Source organism: Gymnoscopelus microlampas, assembly GCF_963454915.1.
Source record: "Gymnoscopelus microlampas genome assembly, chromosome: 11".
Classification (NCBI taxonomy): Eukaryota; Metazoa; Chordata; class Actinopteri; order Myctophiformes; family Myctophidae; genus Gymnoscopelus; species Gymnoscopelus microlampas.
The window spans coordinates 17,140,198-17,153,829 of NC_139948.1; the positions used below are offsets into that span (position 1 = coordinate 17,140,198).

General features: G+C 40.8%; 2 protein-coding genes across 3 annotated transcripts; one reads left to right on the plus strand and one right to left on the minus strand.

Moving 5' to 3' along the window:
- Positions 1-804: 804 nt before the first annotated feature.
- On the minus strand, positions 805-9,715 carry foxred2 (FAD-dependent oxidoreductase domain containing 2). Of its 2 annotated transcripts, none has more exons than XM_084072603.1 (10): positions 9,538-9,715; positions 8,801-9,018; positions 7,656-7,961; positions 6,660-6,911; positions 5,363-5,701; positions 4,809-4,975; positions 4,290-4,455; positions 2,623-2,849; positions 1,327-1,497; positions 805-1,063 (listed from the first exon to the last, which is right to left on the minus strand). In XM_084072603.1, exons 2-10 carry the CDS (start codon positions 9,013-9,015, stop codon positions 831-833), a joined length of 2,076 nt encoding a protein of 691 aa, XP_083928729.1. In that variant the 5' UTR covers positions 9,016-9,018; positions 9,538-9,715; the 3' UTR covers positions 805-830. The 2 variants fall into 2 exon arrangements, with proteins under 2 accessions (XP_083928729.1, XP_083928730.1); XM_084072604.1 differs by having other exon boundaries at positions 9,644-9,697.
- A 1,145-nt stretch (positions 9,716-10,860) lies between these two features.
- On the plus strand, positions 10,861-13,544 carry hmox1a (heme oxygenase 1a). Its single transcript, XM_084070932.1, has 6 exons — positions 10,861-10,966; positions 11,078-11,125; positions 11,257-11,372; positions 11,808-12,023; positions 12,360-12,632; positions 13,064-13,544. The coding sequence occupies exons 2-6, from the start codon at positions 11,089-11,091 to the stop codon at positions 13,235-13,237; spliced, it is 816 nt and encodes a 271-aa protein (XP_083927058.1). The 5' UTR covers positions 10,861-10,966; positions 11,078-11,088; the 3' UTR covers positions 13,238-13,544.
- The last annotated feature ends 88 nt before the right edge of the window (positions 13,545-13,632 follow it).

Here is a 13,632-nt window from a genome sequence, read left to right on the forward strand (position 1 = left end):
AAAACATTTTCATGAATATATTTGATAACCACTGGTTTAAATAAAAATGTAAACATTTGGAAGCAAGCCTAAATAAGCAAGTACAATTAAGAAACAAGCCCAAAAAACCGCAACCACCAATTTTTACAAGCAACTTTACAGTGAAGAAGCCCACAGTCGCTTATAATAAGCCGACATGGCAACACTGATTTCATCGACTAAAATGAGTAAAAGGCACACCAATTGTACGATCAACAACCTCCAACAATAACGACGACCAATCAGACACCACGTTGTTCATTCACTCTGATCCAATAACATCAACGCAACCAGGCAACCAATCAGATGGCCCCTTTGCTGGAATAGTAACTGTTGTGCACTACACACATACTCAGTCTAAAGAGGTAATTCCATTTACCATACAGTAATTAACACAAAATCTGGCACCTTTCTTTGATGCCTGCTTAAACAGAAAAAGTCAGAAAATTATATATATATATATTATAAAAAATAAATAGTGCATAATCAACAGCTTTTCACATAAAGAAATCCCACCCATCCACCTATATAATATACATAAACATTCAAATGTATGCTGTCATGTAAAAAATAAAAGAAGAAAAAAAGTACACTTTAACATTAGTCATATCAATTAGTCATTTAACATCAGTAATAACCTCTGAACTTTCATGGGCCATGGCAGCTATCCATTGACTTACGGTGGTTTCTCAACCAAAATATTTGGCATTATGAGGTGAGTTAACATGCACATCAGAGGTAGAGTCCAATGGACATTAAAAAAGGTCACTCAGTGGCATAGTATACTATGTTTTAAGACTTGTTTAAAGCAATCAGAAATCAAGTTTCAGTCCTGAAGAGACAGAGGCTCCAGCTCGCGTCAGGAAATGGGGGAATGAGGCGTCAGTCTTAGAGAATTGAGATTCCTGCTGTGCAGACATCAGTCCAGCATCACGGGCATGCTGCCACAGCTGTCTGGTGCCAACGACGCCCTGCTTCTTCAGATATCCTTGGCGGCAAAACAGAGGTGGCTTGTGATGGGTCAGCGATAGGCGGAAACATGACTCTAAGAGTCACAGAGAAAAACAGGAATGATTTACATCAATATTTATGTCCACAATAATAATGTAACCAGAGGTTGACCAACAGTCACATGGATGAAGAAATAACACTGTACATATGTAAGGAATTGTGGCAGATACGTACGTCGTATAAATCATCTAAATAAGTTGAGATGTTTAATGTGCATATAAATATGAACATGGAAACAAGCAGTGTATCAAAAAGGGCATGTCTGGACATCCAGTGACGGGTGACGTGCTGCGCTACCTGCATAGAAGGCCCTGAGGTCAGTGTGGACACAGTGTTCCAGAAAGCGTCGCAGTGGCTGGCTGTGGGAGATGGGACCGTCCCACTCTGTCAGGAAGTCCTCAATCATGTGGTGCACTGCCTTGGGCCGTGGCAATGGCCAACCAGAGGGTCGGTGCCTCATTTCACTCTCTGTTGGAATAAATACAGATTCAAAACCAAAATATATTAATATTAGTAGTAACAAATAATCAAATAATTAATTAATCGTTTGACAGAGGATTCACTGGATAAAACTAAAGTGAGCAAATCATTGGTAATGATGCATCGTAAATATTTCTTTTGTGCAATATAAAATATATTATGAATTGATATCTAGAATATCTTTTTCATAAAATTAATGCATATTTTTGACTCATGCATTAACCAATGACAGTTTTTGACTGGGGCATTAAGCCATTTCAAGATGTCTGTTTGCGTTCAGATAAAATGTACCATCCTTTTGTACTTTATTACTTCATTATAAAATAATTTTGTTGCCTAAATTAATCAAAGATTAGTGGACTAATCGAAAAATAATTGAATGATCAATTTATGATGAAAATACTGGTTAGTTGCAGCCATGATTCTCTCTTACAGCACTATCATGTATTTACAGAATTATAACTACACATCCACATTGAACATCTGTTTAAAAACAAAAACATACTTATACCAGGGTTTATGCTAAGCAATATTTGGGCCGGCCACCGTGACCGGCAAGATTATATTTTATCAGCCAAAGAATAACGTTATCGGTCATGATATAATAAACGTCACAGATACGTGCATGTGCAGTGAACCACCCAACAATTCTATATTAGGCTCTGTTTATCATGTTTAATGCCCGAGTGAACCAAGAAGACCTCTACTTGGCGCCAGCGGCGCTGATCAGGAGGAGAGAAACGCAGCTGTGTGAAGCCCGATCTATGCTTCGTCGCATGATGGTGTTGCACATAAAAAATAGCAGACCTGCAAGCTCACAACGCACATCGCGTTGTGAGCTTGCAGGTCTATTAAATCTGGCGCGCGACACCATCATGCGACGAATAGGCTGATCTAAGTTCCGATAACTGCAGCGCAACTAGGCAGCAGGCTGTCGGGATCAATAAAAAAAACTTTAAATATCATTTTAATTGTTTAAAAAATTGCTATGTTGTGTTACGATATCCAAATAATAATAATATAATAACATAGCATTTCATAGAAATGCTATGAAATGTGTATCCGTCAATGGCCGATAAATACCGGCTAACAGAAACCTTGACTTATATGTACCAGTAGGAAGGCTGTCATAGTAGTACAACACAGGGTGCAGGAAGTTGGACCTCCATGCTCGGGTCCACTCGGACTCTGCTCTCCCCGGCCCCAGAAAGTCTGTGCGGTTCAGCCCATACTGCATGACCAGAACCAGCAGCCCATGCCTGGACACCTTGTGGCCAGAGAGAGTTGAGAACTGAGGCAGGGCTTGTAAGGGGAACTCCTCCAAATATTCACAGTGAGAGCTGAGGGGCGAGGACAGAAGGATGAGTCAAAACATGTCATGGAACAAGGGAAGGTTTTGCAGGACAATCCATAATACCCCGCAGGGTGAAGCTGTGATTGTGATTGAGTTTTTAGAGTCACTGTGACCTACTTTTGGTACGTGACACACTACTTTCCCTGAATGTAACCATGGCCGTAACCAGCTGCTACACTATGAGGTCATCAGGATCCTGACCTTGGTAATTATTTCATATTGGAAGAAAAAAAGATATAATAATAATAATGATTTAAAAAAATGTAATAGCGACATTTGCGTGATTGTTTTTCTGGAGCTATACAACTGTAGGCTATGTGTGTGTGTGTGTGTGTGTGTGTGTGTGTGTGTGTGTGTGTGTGTGTGTGTGTGTGTGTGTGAGTGTGTGTGTGTGTGTGTGTGGTGTAACTCTGATCAAATATTCATTGTCATTGTTGTATGTTCTCTACTTGTACATGTAATAATTGTGTTTTACTTGTGTAATAAACGGTGAATATTAACAATCAATAGTTTAGCTGGATACTCCATATAACCCCCTCAAGGAACCATGGGGGTCCACCGGACCCAGATTGAGAACAACTACACTAGATTAACTAAAACTGGCTAGTATAGTACCTCTATATTTAGCTAGGTAGCTATCCTCAATACCCTTGCTTGTGTCCTACAGTAACTGTACCAATACAAATGTGTGAAATACACACATTGCTTAGTTCATACAGTATCTATGTTGATGCTGTAGTTGTTATTATTAGCTTTTTTTTTTTGGGTGCTTTTTCTCCCCAATTTAGTTGTATGCCAATTGATTCCTACCCACACACATTTCAAATGTGTGTACTGTCACTGCTGTTGTATCCTACTGACCCACCTGCCAGTGAGGAGCCCCTACCGGGAGGATGTAGAGTCTTCGTCCTACTCCTCACGCCCAAGACTCCCTGCTGACATGTGCCGCCCCAGCCCGTAGGATTACGCGCAGTGACAAATATCACCCTCCCCGCCTGGCTTCCAGGCCAATTGTGTTCGTATAGACCCTTGACAAAGCCGGATGCACCACGGTGGATTGGAACCCATAACCTCCTCCGTGGTGGTGGGCAGGCACTTTACCACTGCGCCGCGGTAATGATAATCAGCGAATCATTCTCAACCCTCTGTGTGGGCTTATGCGTTAGACTGTGCTTGTTGTACAGTTGTAGGTACAGAATAAGTTATATAGAGTATAATCTTTTGCTTGTTTTTGGTGTTCGTCATTTGTCTTTTTATAGTCTAGAAATAGTCCAGAAGTGCAGTAAATAAGCTCCCCGCTGTATTTATTGCATTAACAGAAACTAGAATCTCTGCTTAAAAGCATAAAACACGCTGCTTTTCACTACAGACATCCCCATGTTGCTTCTTGTGTTTACATGACGACCTCAGAACAATATCCACTTACCCTTTAAGAAGTATGACGTCTCCCAACACGCCAAACATTTGGTATGGGCCAGAGGCTTCATTGACCCGCTTCAGAATCCACGACTGTAGCTGAGTGGTCAACAGTTTAGTGAAAGGCCACAGGTTGCTATGGTAACGCTGCTCAAGTACACGATGCACTGCCCGCACTGTGGTAAAACATGGATGTAGATATGAGCTGTACATCAAATAGCACAATATCTCTTTCTCAAGTGAGAGAGAGATACATTTTTCCAGCACTTTACAGTTTCAGTGGTCCACTAGAGTGCCATCTAATTCATTAGCCATACTGAATGTATTGTATTCATGTATTACTATGTTATGGGCAATTATGAACAATATAAACATAAAATAATGTATGCAACAATGATGAGAAGAGTTACCTTCCCAAATTAAAAAATAATTTTCCGGTAAGCTATTCAGAATTCAAACGTGACCTTTACAGTATTTCCAGCATCTTTGCAAAACCCTAAACAAAAGTATCCATTTTGTGGGGTGTTACCTGTGTAACGGAATCCATGGATGAACCCCCCAGCTGATGTACGGTAGTCTCTGGAGTGGGCAGCTGTCCCCAACACAAACAGGCCTGGGGTGCCGCGCCCCTCATACCAGGCCGTCACCCCTGGCAACCGGCCTCTGGCTCCCTCGCTGCTGGGCGGACAGGCAGAGCTTGGGGAGATAAATCAGCATTATTAGAAAATATGGACATTATCTAAATGAAACAGCCCGGAGATATTTAGATAGAGGAGAAGTATTTCCAATGAACAATGTCATAAAAGTGTCCAACTTAAGACTATAAAATGTGGCTTTTTAAACATTTTTTTACTGGACTAGCTTTTAGATTGGGACCCGAACTTTACACTGCCCATGAAGTCAAGACCCAATGTATTAAGCAACACAACATTTGTCTTTTATAATGGTTCTTTGGCAGCAAAGCCATCTGAACAACTCAAAACCTGCTTTTGGGCCCCCTGCTTAACAGCCGATGCTCTAGGTCCATCTCGGTGTAAATAAAATACAGAATTTGACACGTTCAAACTCTTTTAACCTTCGTACCCATCAAATATGCTGAAGTTGAAACGGAAGCCCAGGCATCGGATGACGCGGTCATAGGGTTGGCGCAGGGAGAAGTTGTCGCTATGATAAGCTGGTAGGTTGGCTGACGTCACCCTGGAGCCGTTCCTCTCCTCTGGGCCGTCCAGGAGCTCAGCCAGCGTCAGGTACAACTGGTTCCTCTTCTTCTTCCCACCAGACCTCATCTGGCCCTTCTTTCTGCCCGATCTAACCCTTTCATCGTCTCTCCGCTGGACGATGGCGATGTCCTCCAGGCCTCCCTCTGCCAGCCCATCAAGGGACTTGAGCTGGTATGTGTCCAACAGCTCATTGTTCACGGCTCTGAGGGGAAAATAGGTCAATTTGACAAGTCAAAGAGGAAAGGCCTGTCAGCACACTTCAATGAGTCCTGTAAGCCCCAGCTTTGTGTGTACTCCTGTAAGTGTTAAATTGTTCTATTTTTGGGTCGTCACAGCACCATAAGAAAATTCCTAACCCAAGTGTGGTTTACATATTAGAAATAATGCCTTGCCGTTGTTAAGGGAGATGCATACTGTATAACACATTGAATAACAGGAAGAACATTAAAATCCAGTAAAATAATATGAAAATAAGACGATCAATAATGAGACAGAGTCCAAAAGCTCCGCTAGCAGCTCCTTGAGGACATGCTGCTTGAGGAAACTCTATGGCAAAATCTGTAGGTTCATCCTGCAATCTGCCTAAAAGATTATGAGATATCTTGTGTGCAAATCAGACAATTTGGCATTTTGGGGATGGCACTAGAGGAAAAGTTGTGGAGCCAATCAAATAATAAGGGTTGTTGCTCCAGGGAGCATGAATACAATTAGGAAGTTTCATGGCAATCTTCCACTTCAACTTCCACTTTGGCCAGTGGCGCTACAGGAAAGGCCATGCGGCCACTAAAATCAGTATGGTTCATTCTTGCTAAATGCCTCATGCATCATGTACATTTTGACATTTTTATGGAGAGTTTGGCCTAATGGTGGCACTAGAATGAACATTGGTTCACCAAAATCAGTAGCAGTCATTCTCTGGGGCTCATGAAGGTGCACAGCAAGTCCACAGACAGACCAACGGATGACAGACACACTGAAGTTATACTTAGTTGCATACAGGTGTCACACACCAAAAATAGATGATCTACAAGCTAACGTGTCGAGCTTGTAGACCGGCTATTTTCTGTGCACGACACCAGGCGCATAACTATAAATAAAAGTATAAAATAGGCTTTAGAGCCCCACCACTAAAACCATTCAATCCACCAAATGCAAAGTACCTGAGATCTCCAACATAATGTGTTTGCCAGGCCAGTCGAACAGGACTGGGGCTGTAGAGGTGGATTCGGCTTGCTCTGCCCAGAATGCTCTGGGCCGTTTCAAATGCAGAGTTTCCTTTGCCCAGAATCAGTACTGCTTGGTCTTTGTAGTCCTCGGGATCTGTAGAGATGGACTCATAACCCTCAGTTAGGTCAGAACCAACAAACTGAACCTTCTGTGGGTCCCACAGCCCTGTTGACACCAGGAGGACCCTGGGAGAGAGAAAAAGCAAAGTCAAATGCAAGTATGTTTTTTGTTTTTTCATTTCTCCCCTATTTTCTCCCCAATTAATTCATTCACATGGGGAATGTCAATTCCCCATGTGTACTGAGGTGTCTATCAATGCAAACACCTACTGTTGGTCTGGCGAGGGTGTAGACAAGTAGACAAACACATGCCTCCTCTAATACACATGGAGTGACCAGCTGCTAATTTTCACCTGACAGCAAGGAATTACATCAGCAGAGGTAAGGGACACAGCTTACATCATCTCCCCCAGTTCCCCACCCTGACCAGCCAGCAGGGGTCACTAATGTAGCAACAAGAACACACCAGTAATCTCTGGCTTCCCACCCCTGTTCATTGGCACACCCAGCCAAGCCAAAGGCATCACTGCCCTACCTGAGTGTCTGTATTTGACCACAGATACCCAAAATAATGAAGTAGAATCTGCACACTGGATCTGACTACACAAGTGACATATTGAGCTACCTTGCTCTTCCTCAGACTGAGGTCATGTTGTGAGCTTGTAGATCTACTATTTTCAGAAAATCTTGAATAATTGTGAAAACAAATTGAATAATTTAGACAAATCTTAACACCACAAATCTCTGATATATCTGGCACATCTTTTCAGATTGAGTTCGCAGCCAAATAAATATCAATTTGGTTGTTCTTCACATGAAAATGTTTGAGGAGCATTTCTCTAAAAGGTTTCATTTGGACATGCTTAATACCTGCATGTATAGTCCAGGCCACGCTGATCAGTCAGTGTGTATATCCGGCCTCTAGGTGACAGCGATGCTCTGACCTTGCCAATGTCCACGCCGTAGTGGACCTTCAGCCCCAACTCTTTCACAAACATGGACAGGTAGCGGAGGAACGCGTCTGCCGCTGGGTACAGCTCCTGGCTCACTCGTTGCAAGAGGAGGTCAGGCCTGTCACTCAGCAGAGAGTTCCAATCGTGACGCAGGTTGAACTCTCGGTTCCGCCTCCCTGTGTAGATCTTGTTGATACTAATCAGCTTCCGGTGTCTGGGATATCTTTGTACAAAACAACAGAACAATAGATAAAGCTCTCAACTGACCTGTGTCAGATCACCATGTTTTAGCACTTGAACCTTTGATATCCCTCATTGTGTTTTATGTATTACTTCTTGTACTATTGTGTATAATGCATTATTATTAATGCATTATCATCATTATTATTGTTATTGCTATCACTTTACTGGTATGGATAATTGATTGATTTGTTGTTCGTTTTGATTTGAATATTGCTAAGTCACTTTAGTCTGAGAGTGGGCGGGGTCTATGGTCTGGAACCAGGCTAAAGTCACTTGGCACCTACTGCACATGCACGACCTGGAAGGCACTCCCCTCTTTTATGGCCTTTCCCAAAGTTTCTTCCTTTCCTATTCCCGTCAAGAGTTTTTTCTTGGGAGTTTTCCCTAGTCTAGACCCTGATACAGTGTCTAGACTAGGTCTGTGATTGGGGCTTACATATAATATTGAGTGGATGAAGTGTGTGTTAGAAGTGACTGAGACCGTTGAACTCTGGCTAGTATCCCGATTCTGGGGTGAATGTTGGCAAAACAAAATGCCAATCTACAAGCTCACAAGGCATTGCAACATGATGTGTTGTGAGCTTGTAGGTCAGCTATTTTCGGCAAAGACATTTGGTGTAGAGGGGAGTACCTACAGAGCAGACCCTGGTCAATTAACTATTAGTTTACTATGTATGTATATAAGGTTTAAGTTGTTAGTACACACTCAAGCATCAAAATAAGACTTTTGGGCACTTGGGATAACACTATCCTGATCTCACAAGCCCATTGTTCCTATTCACAAAATTACATTATATGATATGTTGTTTTGACACCTACATTTTGAAGAAGCTGCCCGGTTCAGAGTTTCTCTCCAATATGACATAATCTCTCTGAGCCTTGGACAGAAAATGTCCCATCTGCAGACCAGCTGGCCCTCCTCCAAGGACACAGTAGTCATAGTGATGAGTGCTGTTGTGTTGGTGCTGGCTTGAAGAACAGTGGACCAGGCCAAGGATGACCAGAAGGTGGAAGAGGAGGAAGCCTGAATCCATAACCTGTAATAACAGGACCAGAGACAAGATAGGCATGACATGAGAGTGGGACATGGACAAATGGACATGTTGAATCTATAATATAATTCAAGGACACAAAATCCGTCGTCAATCTCTTTCACAACATCTGCACAATCGAATAGAATTTCTCATGCTGTATTTGGGAGCCAATGGCGAAGCGTTTTCATATATACATTACCTGCCAACTTGAGCTATGGACTATGGGTTGAACACACCGCTACAAAAGGGCCTAATTAATTTTGATCTGTCGGTATGCAAGACTCGATCGTACTGTAGATGATTCATGCCCGCATTATGTCTTCAAACCCAATAAACCACAGGACCAACCCAGCTAGAATCAGCGTTCAGTAGAACTATCACAGTATTATCAGTTGAATGTGGTGTGATACGTAAAAACAGCAAGTCCAAACTGGCGAGAATCAAACTCATTAAACTCCTGATCCGACATGAACATGTTTGAGGATGAAACCAGATGTGAGTTTGAGAACACTGTGCACTTACCTTTTACTGCAGTCTATTCCTCTCTCCCAAAATCCAGTGGTTTAACATTTGGCTGTAGAAGAAAATTTCGTCAGAGAAGAGAATCTACATGTTGGCGAATACTTGCATTTCATAAGGCTGATCGATGATCCCCCTCCACCATAGAGTTATGATACATCGCCCTCCCTCCACCACCACCAGCAGCAGACCAGCAGAGCCATTTCCCCCTGGCCCCGGGGAACACCAATCAAATGCTGGATATTAAAAGGGGGCGTGGCTATAGCGATAGAACTCAATAGAATAGATTAGAACAGAATAGAATAGAATAGAATTTAAGTAAAAGTATCAATACCACAATGTAGAAATACGCCATTACAAGTAAAAGTCCGGAATTCAAAATTTACTTGAGTAAAAGTACAACGGTATAGGCACCAAAATATACTTAAAGTACAGAAAGTAAAAGTACTAATTTTGCAGAATGTCCCATTTTAAGTTTTGAAAATGTATACACATTTTTTTGAAATGGCAGAAATATATAGAGCTTAAGTGGTTAATGTATGTTTACTAATGAAAATCTAAATCTACAAAGTAACTGGTAACAAAAGTTTTCAAATAAAGGTAGTGGAGTAAAATTACAACATTTTCCTCAGAGATTTAGTGGAGTAGAAGTAAAAGTAGGCCTATTGAAAATTGGAAATACTCCACTAAAGTAAAATATAGCTCAAAATTGTACTTAAGCATAGTAGGCTACTTGAGAAATGTACTTAGTTACTTTACACCACTGCATAAGAGAATATAACAGAATAATACAGTATAAATTTGGATGGGATAAGAGTATAACTGAATAGAATAGATTAGAACATACAGTAATAGAACATAATACAATACGATAGAACATAATAGAACAGAATAGTGTTATCCTTTTAGCATTGATGTTTTTGTATTGTACTGCCAACTGTTTTCAAACTGTTGATAAAGTATTCAATCAATCAATCAATCAATCTAAAAGAAGAAATTTGAATGATTTCACTGCCTATATAATTCTGCCACCAACTGTATTGTGACGATTAACACCTTGAACTTGATCTTTGTTACAGCCACAACACAACAACTCTTCGTAATGCACCACAAACTATGGAATGAACTCTGTTTGTATCATTTATTATCAAAGAAAATAAAAAAACAGCCCTTAAAGTGACTCAGTATTTTATTTGTGCCCTGTCATGTTTTCTCCTCAAGCTCCTTTGTCACAAAGTGGTGAAACTGCCTCATCATGTTAAGCTTCAGACATGTGAGGGATGTGTCAGCACTCACACTTCCTATTACATTCGGCAGCTCGAATATAAAACAGAGAGAGCAGATCACAGAGGCAGTAGATGGTTAACACTCCAAGGAGAGCAACTTTTACAAGATACACTTCAAGAATCATTCTGCTGAGGCTACGACACAGGTAAGTTAATGTTAAATTAATAATGTTTGTTACTGTGCATGTTATTGATCTATCTACAACTCTTATTTGTATTTAATAAATATTAATTAACCATGATGACATGGTTTGCAGAACTGTTGACAATGAAGAGCGCAAGAAGAAATGACACAGATTCCTCTGGTATTGTAATTCACATCATATAAAAAATGTTGTTGAAACATTTTTAGGAACGTTCAACCTGCTCCCATGCAGGCTGTGTTCTCGTGTTTTCAACGTTTCTTTATATATCACAACAGTGTCCATCTCTCTCCACAGTGATTTGTCAGAGCAGATCAAGGCATCCACTAAGGATAGTCACATCAGAGCTGAGAACACACAGCTGATGTTAAGCTACCAGAAGGGACAAATCACTCTGCCACAGTACAAGGTGAGCTCAGCAGATTCACATCGTGTAGAGATCATCACAAGGAGAACACCCCTGAATGATCCGTTTGACAGAGAAAACAAGCTTACCAGTCTAATATACTGTCAATCATTGCTGTCAGGTGGAAATCTTCTATCACCATATTTAAACTGGTTTTTTTTTTCGTAAATGAATGCCCTACTTCATAGTACAAGAGTGTCACAAAAGTGCAACGCGTTCTGAGCTTGTAGATCTGCTATATTTGCAATTTTTTAAAATGTTTGAAAGTGAAAGCGGTTCATTCTTGTCTGTGGGTTTTATAAATATTGAGCTTGTGACCAAATAATAAATAATATCCATAATTAATCCATTCCATTTCCTGAAAAGTAATGATTTTGGACATATACTGTAAGTTTTCCACCCAACAGTGACGAGATGTGTTTCTCTATTCCAAAACAGCTCCTTCTCTGTTCCCTGTATGAGATCTACAAAGCGCTGGAGCAGGAAATGGACAGGAATGCCTCGCACCCAGCTGTTGAGCCAATATACTTCCCCCAGGAACTAGCCCGTCTGGAATCCCTAGAGAGAGATCTGGAGCACTTCTTTGGACCAGAGTGGAAAAAGAGAATAATAGTTCCTGCAGCCACACAGAGATATCAACAGAGAATTCAGCAGGTGAGTGCTGAAAGAATACTAAGAGGACACTCTAGCAGAGACACTGTGATATATGTGGAACTGATAAAGGTTGAATCACCCACACATCATGACTTCAAATGTTTCTTTGTGGATCCCTCGACCAATTCATATTATACTCTTTTTAGAGAACCAAATGGCTCCATACTGAATTTCTTTGTTTACAAAGAACATTTTAGGTGTTTTATGTGACCTTTGCCTCAACAATAATCATTGTGATTCTACATCAATATTCATATCAATTCCATTTTAAGGAGACATACTATGTATAGAGAGAACTAAGAGGTGAGACTCATCTAATTACACTTTTTTTCTCAGATTGGCAAAGACAACCCAGCATTGCTCGTGGCACATGCCTACACCCGTTACCTTGGTGACCTGTCAGGGGGACAAGTGCTGGGGAAGATTACCCAGAAATCCGTGGGGCTGAGTGGAGGAGACGGCGTGTCATTCTTCTCATTCCCTGGTGTGACCAGTCCCACCCGCTTCAAACAGCTGTACCGCAGCAGAATGAACAGCATCGAACTGACAGAGGAGGAGAGGGAGGCTGTGCTGGCAGAGGCTGTTGCAGCCTTTGAATTCAACATCCAGGTGACTGAATGAGGTTTTATCACTTTCAGCCTGGCATCCGTATTTAGGGCATGTCATAAACATTAGTATATTATACAGTAAGTATAAAATAGGGATTAAACTGGATTTGCTGTATTTTGGGGCTGTAATAGATTTGTACATTTGAACATTGGAGTAAAACTGATTTATGAGGTATAAAGAGCACATTTTCAATCTACAAATCAAACTCTTTGAAAGTGTTCAAGATTATAAAATACCTATTTAAATTAAATATTCAACTGATTTATGTTCAAAACAATCCGAGATTGGGCCTTTAATTATAAAAGGGTCTCAAGTCCATGGGAACCTAGAGAAAAACAAAGAGGAAGTAAATATAAAAGGGGAAGGGCTGATAAATGCAACATCGAATTGCTTTATGCTGAATGTTTTTTTGTATTGTCTTTCCAATCAAGGTATTTGATGACTTGCAGAAAATGCTGACCATCACAGAGGAAATGGGAAACCAACCAAAGGCCAAAACGCACAATTTCCCAGCATCCATCATGCCATCTTCACCTGTTGTACAGTTCACCATGGGGTTATGTGTTGCACTGGCCACTGTAGGAATGGGAATGTATGCATTGTAGACAGGTACTACCAACCTGCAGCACAACTGTAAACCTTAAATGTACTTAATGAAGCAATTGTTTGCACTTACAGCACTTTACTAACGCTTATAAAAATAAAGCCATTCCTGGAACTGACTGGCAAGAAAATTGTGACATAAATGTTATAGCCTACATCGAATCGTGATTCAATCCAAGTTCTGAGAACAGTTACCGGTATATTAAATGGAATTGAGTTTAAATCCAAGTTCTTTTATAAACAGGATTTTTTAATATCAAAATGAGTGTTGTTTAATCAATATTGTATGTACATTATAAATAAACACTAAAATTAAACCCGGTTTCCACAACTCATCTTCTTGTACCCAAATAAATTCCAATTGATTAACATCCATCAGACCTCACTCATGCCAGCA